This window comes from Apus apus, chromosome 15 (assembly GCF_020740795.1).
Source record: "Apus apus isolate bApuApu2 chromosome 15, bApuApu2.pri.cur, whole genome shotgun sequence".
NCBI classification, from domain to species: Eukaryota; Metazoa; Chordata; class Aves; order Apodiformes; family Apodidae; genus Apus; species Apus apus.
The window spans coordinates 12,800,504-12,811,359 of NC_067296.1; the positions used below are offsets into that span (position 1 = coordinate 12,800,504).

At 45.0% G+C, this 10,856-nt stretch overlaps 1 protein-coding gene across 1 annotated transcript in view; it reads left to right on the forward strand.

Annotated features, from left to right (window-relative positions):
- The window catches only part of NTSR1 (neurotensin receptor 1), a 43,530-nt gene extending 32,910 nt beyond the window's left edge, over positions 1-10,620 (forward strand). The window contains exons 3-4 of the mRNA XM_051633370.1: positions 7,805-7,895; positions 10,231-10,620. Of these exons, the coding sequence (XP_051489330.1) occupies positions 7,805-7,895; positions 10,231-10,480 (341 nt within the window). The 3' untranslated portion in view covers positions 10,481-10,620. The remainder of the gene's footprint in view (positions 1-7,804; positions 7,896-10,230) is intronic.
- The last annotated feature ends 236 nt before the right edge of the window (positions 10,621-10,856 follow it).

Genomic DNA, 10,856 nt, shown 5'->3' on the forward strand with positions numbered 1-10,856 from the left:
TCATGGGGGTCAAAGTATTTTCCGTTTCCAAAAATGAACTTTTGCCTGAAGTACAGAGAGCTTGATCTTGTTTTAAGGATGGAATGTTTCAGAACTTGTAAAACTAGTGCTCAGAAAATATATTTTTGCAGTTCATGGTGTGCAGAGCAGTTGGATGAGATCAGAACAGCAAAGACCTTGCTTCCTTCCTCCCGCTCTACTGAGGTTATGTGCTTCTTGACATTCAACTAGGAGCTAAAAGTGCCAGGCTAACAGCTTCATTCAGAACATCCCCAGCATGATTTTCCTCTTCTTTGGTAGCATTTATGTATTTTCTTGACCCTCTCTTACTTTGATTGTGTGCAAAATAATTAGGGAGACCAGGATCAAGGAAAGCGTCAGCCCTGCTGCCTGGGAGCCAGCTCATTAATTCATTAAGTGTGTGATTGCTGATTGTAATTCCCTCTCTGCTGGCAACGTCCACCAGGTGTGAGGATCCAAATGAAGAGAGCTTGAGATGCTGGCATCTTCCCAGCTCTTTTGTGATGATAACAGGGCAACATCTGCACAAGGAGATTTCATCCCCTCTTTCATCTGTCCAATATTCTTTCAATTGCTCCAATTATAAACCACAATCACTTTTTCTTCTTACACCTTGGCTGGGTTGTAGTGTGGGAAGTCTCTTGGGCACCAGGTGATGCTCCACAGAAAGGTGACTATCCTCTGATTGCATAGCCTTATACACCAATCTTTTGGTAACTTTCTACATAAATCTTAAATATACACACCTTTCAGAACAAGCAGGTAAATAATATCTTACCCTTTGGCAGGTGAAACCTCCTGTACACTGCCCAGACCATTGCATGCTGCATCCAGACACAGAGAGGGAATATAAATCTTCCCCATCAGCCTCACATTTCCAAACAGCTGCTCAAAAGTCATATTTGAGCTTGCTTCAAGCTGAAAGCACATGTTGGCCAAAGTATCTTCTGGAAAGGGAAGGAAGGGTTTTTGATAACCATGCTGGGCCAAAGTGATGGACATCAAGGGGAGGTTTTGTGCATCCCTTGGTGGACCTTGGCTAAGCCTATTAAAATGTGATCAGTTCCAGGTAGCATTTGCAGAAGCTGCTTAGTGAAAGCAATTATAAATCACTCAGAGAGGGTCAACTAATTAAAAGAATTTCCTTTAATCTCCCACAGCTGGCTGGGTGATCCCTCCCTAAGATGCTTTTTAGGAGATAAAGTCAAACTACATTTTTTTACTGAATGTCCAAGAATCTTAAAATTATTATTTCAAGAACTCTGCATTTCTTCAAGTAACTCTAGACAATTGCCAAGTATTAATGAAGTATCCATGTGGCCTGCATTTAATTAATGTGTGCATGAATAATTCCCTTTCTGATCAAACTGTTTGAAGAGCTGATTCATTTCTTTTCCCCAGTGTTCCAAGTCAGACTATCCATCTGAGGAGGAAAATATTGCTGTGAGACTTAGTGTACTAATCCCACAAACAGGAGTAACAAATCACTAATATTTGCAGCCACAATACACAGAAGAGCACCAGTCTGACAATCTGCTCCTTGAACAGTTGTATTTTGTAATTCCTATAATTTAAGGAAATCAGATTTGTCCATGAATCTTGTCCTTTGCAAGAAAGGAATTAAATTCATGGCAGTTTGTATCCCTAATAAAGAGTCTGAGCAACTCCAAGTGGAGTTTAAGAAAATCCTTGAGACATTAAGCATGAGTAAAAGCTGAGTTTAACATCTGAAGTGTCACATGGAAACTTGGGAGGATAAATTAACTATATAACAGTTGTATATATTTCCTGGAGATGTTTGTACATGTAGGTTTACTTTAGAATCTGCCAAGTGACATAAAGAGAGCAGTATTGGAGCACTGTATAAACACTCTCTGAGGAGCAGAAAGGGACCCTGGCTGCACCTCTTGGAACAGAGAGACCTTTTTTCCTCCTCTCCCAAGTCGTGTCCCTTGGCTGGCACTGCAGCCCTGGCAGGTGAGGCATTTCTCCGGGGACCCAGGCTCTCAGGGCTGCACCTCTGAAGACAACCCTAGGGCTGGTCATGCCCAGCAAGCAGATTTTACAGGTCTTAAACCCTGTTCATAGAAGTGTTTAAAAAAGCTATCTGATGTGTTTTTAAACAGAAAGTCTGGCCAGGGCCTTAGTCACTGCAGAAGCATGTGGTAAATCCAGCCCCAGGGCCCCTCTGCAGCAGAAACTGTTGGATAGGAGCAAAGGACACGTGAAGCTGGACAGGAAAGAAGGGGCTGCAGAGGATGGTGTTCAGGTTATACCTGATCTTACAGAATAGAAAGAGCCTTGGACCTGATGAAGAGAAGGTGGCAGCCCTTTTCTATCCTCCAAAGCAGCAATTTTTTTTTTTATTCTTCCTGTTCCTCCACACCCCAGATATTCCTGGGGGGAATGGCACAAGTGAAGATTAAATGGAAACAAGCAGCTTACTCTTTCTTTGCCCCAAAATTAATTATCTTAGATGGAAACTGAAGAAGACACCTTGGTTTGCACCCTGTCATCAAGGATGTGCTGCATGGACCCTGTTCTTGGGATAGTTTCTAACTTTCATTTTCTGCCTTCAATTTCTGGGTGAAACTGGATGCCAGGGGAGGATTTAATCACCAGCATGAGCAGAGGCAGGAATTCACATCCATTTTCAAGTCTGTCAGCTGAAACCATTGAAAATCAGGACTGGAGAATATAGTGTGATTAAAATACCTTGGGTTTGTATGCTAAAAGCTTTTTCTATTCACTCTGCTGTCTTGCTGCCACTAACAAAGAGGTATTTAGGGGAACATTGCTCATTGCAAGCAAGACAGCTTCTTCTACCCCTTAATCCAAAAAAGAGGCAAAGCACCCACAGTAGGGAAAAAAGAGGGAAAATTATACAAAAAGATAAAAAGCAGATCTCTGGCTGCTGGGGGTGGAAATTAAGGAGTCAAATCTAATGTTTACACTGCTCAGTGTAAGAAACACAGAGGGATTGTAGCCAGCAAATGCTGCCTGTTTTCAGTGGTGTCTAAATGAGCTGCAGGCTCCCCTTTGCTATCCACAGTGTCTCCTCTACTCTCCTGAATACTATTGGTGCATCCTGGTGGTCCCCAGTCTCTGCTGGTTGTTATTGACTTCTATGGAAATCCGTCTTCTGCAGCCTTGAGACACAAACACCAGCAGCAGTTTTAATTTCATTAGGTTCATCCCCACACTTGCTGCTGCCATAATCCCTTGTTTGGTCGCCTGCTGGTCTAAATACTGCCCATGACATGTCAGCTAGTGTGTTGTGATAATATAAGCAGTGCCTGGAGGTTTCACTAGGCAGTGCCAGCTACATCTCCACTTGGCCCAGCTTTACCATCTCTTGTATCAGACAGCACAGTGATGCTTTGCTCCCCTTTGTGAGCAATTGGCTTGTAATGGCATCAACTAAGGAAGTGTGTGAATACACAAGGATTGTTTCTCCAGAAACCAGCATTAATGCAAATCCCAGACATGAGCCCCATAACACTGTCATGTATGTTATTAGTCCCAGCTGGAGCACGGGTTCCTTGGGCAACCTTGATGACACACAACCACTGATGAGCTGAAATGAGGAAAGGCAAAGAGACATTGTTCAGATGAGTCAGTACACACCCGAGCAGCCCCCGCTTTTGCTCAGACATCACAATATGCTGTTCACCAGCTGTGTGCATCTCAGCTCCCCTTGAAATGCAGAGAAACATAAAGAAATTGCCCAAAAACTAGCCAGAAAGGATGGATCTGAGCTTCTCTGGAGGTCTTAGCAACAGCAGAGGTGGTTGAAAGAGGCAGCTTCCCTTTTCTCCCTCTCCTGGAGAGGAGCAAGGGATACCTTCACTGAGGGCCACCCTGGAGCCACAGGGCTGTGGCTCAACATGATCCCAGAGGGGATGGGAGAGATAAAAGGAGGAGAAAAACACCACCTAAGTGCTTTGTGTTGCAGCAGATCCCTGGGCTCCCAGGTGAGCTGGCAGCATGTCACCCATCACCATCCCGCTGCTCTGGGTCTTGCTGAGAAGCCCCAGAAGAGGGACACGGGGCTGGAAATCCCTCCCGAGCGTGGCTCCCATGCTCAGCCAAGCTGACCACCAAGCACCCAGCAGGGCCTTTGCACCCAGGAGATGTTGCTCCATCCTCATGCTAACCCATTGGCAGTTTTTCAGGAGCCCTGGAGAAGGGCTGTCTGCCAGCCTGGGCTGCAGGGAACACACACGCACCGTAAAATAAAACACTCAGAGCAGTCTAACATAATTTAACTTCCAGGGTTGCTTCCACATCCAGTTTAGTCAGAAAATCAAGATCGACACAGCTTAAATCTTCTTTTGCACAATGAAAAAGATGTCACTCAAAATGTATGCTTCCCTCTGCAGGGCTTCCTGCATGATAAACTCTCCTGGTCTTCCTTCCTCTCTCCCCTTATTCCTTGGGATGTGGTTCAAATGGGCAGAGAACAGAGCCATTAGAAGACAAAATAAAAAGCCACAGGATGCAATAATTCAGGTTTTAATACAGTTTTAAACTGGGAGTTTGATTTAGAAGGGAAATGAAGATACGGATCAGTGGAAGGATCATTCCCTGGCTGGAGTCAGCTGCTTTGGTTCCCTCTCTGCTCCTCAGCCCTGAGCTTGCAGGTTTGGCCTCTTGTCTGCTCAAATGTGGGAATACCAGAAGTTCACGGAGCAGCCCTGCTCCTGTTAAAACTGTATTGAATTAATTAGAAGTGAGGGATGGGTCTGGTTTATTTTTAGTTCAAAAAACAGAGGCAGGAAATCTCCAAGCTCACAAACTCCATCCTGGACAGTCACCCCACCACACGCCAGGTCTAATCCTTCCCCTGCAGTGCTCAGCTCCACCAGGCTGACCTGCTCCATCTTACTCCACCAAAAAAAACAACCCTGTATGAAGCTTCAAAATGATGGAGAACAGCTCTTAGGAATCAGTAACAACAATAAAAAATCATTTTGACAGCCACTTTGCCCATCATTTGTTTTGCAGCTCATGTGTTGTGATAAGAGTCTGCCCGGGGAGGCACAAGACAGCAGCAGAAGGCACCAGGTATCAGGCAGAAAAGGGCATTTTCATGCTGTGTTAAATGAAATTTAGCATGTTCCCACGCTTCAAATTCATCCCTGGGAAGGGGACCCAACAGGGCAGGATTGCCACCCTAAATCTGCTTGATCCCTTGTCAGATAAAATTGAGGCACTTGGATTAAGAGTGACAAATACAGGTCAGGGTGTCCTAAACTAAGTGGCACAGACCAGCCTGGCTTGCTGCCCACCTGGGGTTCTCAAATCAGACCCTACCTGTCTCCAGTGCACTCAGCTATGTGCTCAATAGAGCTCTAATTACAGTGTGATTGCACTGGTTATTACAGCATTACCACAGTTTACTTAATTGACTGTTCATTTGCTGAGGTTAAGCAGATATTTCTCCCAACATGTATTCTTGCTGCTATAGATCCCTACCTCAGTATTATTTGGCACAGCACAGTCTGAGCAACAGAAGCAGAGATCCTTCATCAGGAGAAAATCCCTTTCATTTAAGGTGTTGGTAAATTTAACAGGCAGATGTGTGAGACTTAAAATTGGCTGTGGAAAGAATCTAAATCCTGTTGTTTTTAAAGAGCTGCATGCAGGGGTAAGCAGCTGGGAAGTGCCAGCACGTGGAAGTTTCTGCAAAAATAATGATGTGCACAAATGGACTTGTGTTGGGAGCCAGCTGGGAAACTGCTTTCTCAGCCTGAAAATACAGCTAATCCTGTAGGGACACTGGGAAAGCAGGGGGAGCTGTGATGCTGGCACCTCTCCGGTAACCCAAGGCTGGTGGCTGGACAGGCAGAGCCTGGAGGCTTCTCCTGGGAGGGGTCTCCTGGGGAGTTATGTGTGGGCTGCTCCAGCCAGGGCAAACCAAAGGTCTATCCAACAGAGAAATGAATCTCTGGAGGTGGCCAAAAGCAGGTGCCCAACAATGTGAAAGAGCAAGGCAGGCATCCAGCTTTCTCTCCAAGCTTCCTGGTGGACCTCCCCACTTCTCCTGTGCCACATGTCAACTCTGGGCTGTCCCCAGCAAAGTCCCAGCAAATATCTTCAGGGCAAGAACAGACACAGGTCAAATTTATTCACTTGGTGGCATCTGAATTGCTGCAGGCTGTCCAGTGATGGATTACATCTGTGATCACAATGACCATAGAGCATCCAAAAATATTCAGATTGAAATAACAAATTCACTTGGACAAGAGAATAAAAACAGACACTCTAGTCCTCTTTCCAAAACATGTCCCTTTACTGAATAAATGGCTTTTGCAGCATTCCTGGAAGATGCTGTCATACATCATGCAGGCTGATGATAAAAGAATATAGCCATCTCCACGGTTAGTTATGTGTTTAATAAAAGAGATGGCACATGGAGCTGAAGTAAGGCTGGAGCTGGACACCAGGAGTCATTTAATCTCTGTACAGACTAGGCAGTGGCTCTGCTAGTGATGACACTACAAAAATAGGGCACAGACACTTCTCTCCCCTGTGCCTCTTGGAGGAGCAACAGGGCTGGGGAGGTGCAACCACAGCCAGACCTAATCCTCCTGCGCCACGCATCTTCTGTGCATCTCTTCCATGAGCTATGGCACAGTCCCTGTGGGATGAGAGCATCTGGATTTGGGACTTATCCACATAAATATTTCCAGTCCCAAAGCATAAGGAGCAGCCTTTGACTCCATGTGCCACATCCTCATTGCACTGGTGGTGAGTAGCTCTGCCAGAGCTCCGCAGCTTCCCAGCCCTTTGCAGGTCACGTAAAGGACAAGAGTGCTGCATCCCTTATTCTCTGTAGAGCAAATTTGGGATATAAAAAATTAACATAATTATTTTATTTAGCCTTGATTTTATTCAGCCTTGATTTTATTCTTGTCTTTTATTGTGTTATGTTTTAACTGAGATTTCTTTATTTCCGGCTCCGATTCTGCCAGAATCCTGTCATTTCATACAGAGGCTGAAATGCATATTACAAAATGAAACTAATCTTTCCCTCTACTTTTTTATCTAGCTTGGCAAAAGCACTCTACCAACAGCACTTTGATCCTTCAGAGTTGTTGCAGTTTAATTTCCATTGTTTGTTGTCCCTCTGCAAGGATCTGGAAAGGAAAAAAAAACCAAAAAACACCTGGTCTTTCTCTGCTCACCCTTGAATTAATCACTATTATTATGGCAATGTCTAGACTCAAACTTCTTGTAATGACTGTCTCAGGTATTGTACAAAAGTAGAAGAAAAGGATAAGCCCTGCAGCCAGAAAACAGCTCCTGAAGTTGTTTAGTGGGGACCATGGCCAGCAGGTCTGAGTAACAAACTAATGGGATGATAGTGTCCCTGCTTCCTTGTTTACCTGGGTGGAAAACATGCACTGTCTCTGCAGTACTTTGGACAAAACACCAGGTGCCACAAGGGCATGAAACACACAGATACAAATACAACTTTGCTGAAGCCCATGTCTGAACTAGGTGTCAGCAGTCCTTTATCTGCATCAAACCTTCTTCTGCTCACAATGTCACTGCCCCCGTGCTTATTGCTGCTTTCTGTTATTTCTGTTGTGCTTGTTTTTTCAATCATTTGCAGGCTGGTTGTCCCTCAGAGTTATTAATTCTTTGCACAACAGCAATAGCAGAACAAAGTGAGGCCTTAAGAAAAGAGTTTACAGAGCTAAGCACCGTGCAGACAAGTCCCTTTTCACCCTGGAATTGCTCACAGAAAGTAATGAGCTTCTTTCATACCTTGCAGGTGCTGTGGTGATTGCCTTCGTGGTCTGCTGGCTCCCTTACCACATACGGCGGCTCATGTTTTGCTATGTCCCCTCCAGCCACTGGACAGAGTGAGTCCTGAGCGGGGGGATGAGCTCCCCTAATCCAGGACAGAGCGTGGGGCCAGGCTGGAGCTGGGGCACCAGCAAACTGGGGGATGGAGGTGGGATCTGGCAGCACAGGCCTCCTTCATGTGAGGGGTTAAAGCCTCAACCTCCTAATTGTTGGGTTGTTTTTTTCTTTTGGGTTCCCTCCTGTTATGGCCAGCCAAACTAAGGGTCTTGGTTTTCTCATCTACATCCCACAGGGGTAGATGAAAGAAGCATCATCAGCCCTTCCCTCATTTGTAGCTACAACCACAGGCTTGCCCCCTTTAAGAGCAGCGTTGGACACTCACCTCTGATGGCCCTTAATGAAGTGACATTTGGACATTGGAGGGTTAGGCTTCCGAAGTGGATTGCTGTCTCCATGGCAGAGTTATCAATCACCAGCCCTAAGAGGGAGCAGCTCCTGTAGCTCCACCACATCACATTGCCTTAGTGACAGGAGAGGTTACAAGAGTGTGGAAATAACTGTGCTGCTCACCTGGTCTGGGGCAGATTATTTACTGGGTTTTGCAGGGAGTGGATCAGAGTTAAATGCTGGCAGTTCAGAAACGCTGATCAGAAAATGTCCAGATTTGCAGAAATTGTGGGATAATTGCACTCCCACTCGGAACACACCTGCTCTGTTACATGTGCAAGGGCACACAGGCAGCTCCAGGCAGCCTTTCTGCTGTGTCAGACCAGGCTCCTCAGCAAAGCAGCCACAGAACTGGTTATTCATTTTGAACATGCAATTAAACATTAATGATGTCTGGGGATATACACCCAGGTAGCCTGAGATGCCTTGAGATGTGCTCAGTGACAAATGTGTCCTTCCTCACGTGGGATTCATCCCTCCCCCTGCTCCCTGTGACTGGGTCTGTTTCCTGCAATGAACAGAAGAAGAGCAAAAAAAATCTGCAGTACCAAAAAGCAGAGCAACTATGAAACACTGAAAGTTCATAAACTTCAAGCATAAAAAATAGGCTTTTATTCTAGAACAGTCTCCTGAATGGAACTGTACCTCCATCTGTAGTAAAACCCCAAACCTATCATGAAAACAGAGCTCTAGGCACACACTGGGACAAACTGTTGTTTCTTGTTTGCTTTCCTATATGAAAAGCACTTAAAGCAGCCATCAGTTATCTCACGACTGCATTTGCTTTGGGGGTGAGAGAAGTCTGTCCTCAGTTAGTGTGAATTTATGCACTTTGGTTCCATTCACATATATTTTTTTTTTCTTTCTTTTAAAAGCCAGGAGAGATTTTAGGAAAACATTGAATTTACAGACACATTATGAATGGTGAACTATCAGCACGGCAGCTAATGAAGAGCCTGCAGCAGCTTGATGTGTTCATTTATAAATGCATGTGCCTGCCCCAGAAGAGGAGAAAATCTTGCTATATTAATTCTTCACAACTAGATAGAGAAACTCAGCTTGTAAGAGCTGGATGGGCCATGCAGTGCTTGGCAGTGCTGAGGGGGTGTGGAGGGATTAGTGATGTACTCCAGCACACATCTATTTGTCTGTTAGACAGTGCTCAGAATAACAAAAAGGTCTGTATTTTCCACAGATAAATGATCCCGGGGAACATTTTCCTGAAAATGAGGCTCACGTTGTTCATAAACACTTTACCAGCTCAGAGCTGTTGATCTCAGTTGTCCCTAGGAAAGAGATTTCCAAAAAAAACCCAAAACCAAAACCAAACCAAAACCAACCTAAACATTTTCAACTAATTGTAGCTGAAACCATTATGTTGTGATGGTCAGGATATTTTTCAAACTCTTGCTGTCATCAGCTTACCCCCGGAACCAGGAATACTCTCCCAGATGACAAACCAATTCCAACCCAGCGATCCATTGCAGGAGCTGCTGTAGCTCTGGCTGCTAGGGAAGGAGGAGGGAGCTGTGTCTGTTCCTGGAGCTTGGCTCTTCTGCAGCTCTGTAGACTAGAACTGCAGTGAGAAAAGTCAAGCTAATGTATATGCATGACACAGAAACAAATTTCCATCTGGCTTCTCAGTTTCAAGCGTGTCTATTTCCAAAGACAGAATGAACACGTGAGGTAAATATTACAGCCCCAGGGCATACATGAGTTTCTAACAGCTAGTGGTTGGGGTAGGACCTCTGTAGAGGCACTGACCTCCCCTTGGCCAGTCCTAGTTGAAAACATAGACGTTTTCCTGATGGCACCATTGCTAAGCTCATGTCCCCAGCCAAGAAAAGTGAAAAAAGAGTTCATGTTTTTCTCACTAGTTGTATCTCTGAATTATTTCAGTTCTCCCCACTCTACTTAAACTTTTATCTTCATCTGTTCTTCCAGTTTCCTTTTCAACTTCTACCACTACTTCTACATGCTGACAAATGTCCTCTTCTACGTCAGTTCAGCAATCAACCCCATCCTCTACAACCTGGTGTCTGCAAACTTCCGACAGATCTTCCTCTCGACGCTCACAATCCTGTGCCTGCCATGGAGGAAGAAGAAGAAACGACTGGCCTTCACCAGGAAATCCAACAGCATCTCCAGCAACCACACATTTTCCAGCCAGGTCACAAGGGAAACTACTTACTGAAGCCAAAGGAGGAAGGGAATTGCAAATTTCATCATGGAGTCGAAGCCTGTGAGAGGCCTCTGTGACTTTCATGCATGGTCTCCAAACCCACGTGACACAAATGTGTTTAGCAAAGTCATTGTTGTTGGAAAAATAGGCTTCGTTCTGCCAGTAACTTTGAGGTTCTTTTAAAGCATTGGCCTTGCCTCTTGTGAGTGATGTATACACGTTTTGTAACTTCAGTCTGGCATAAATCCAGGTGCAGTGTTAACTGGGAAGCCAAAATATGTTAAACTTCAGCAAAATCATACTGCATTTCATCCTTGTCTCGATGTAGAGATGCCATGTTCACATCCAAGGGTTGAGATCATGTCTCTTGGTGGCACTGAGCAGAGAG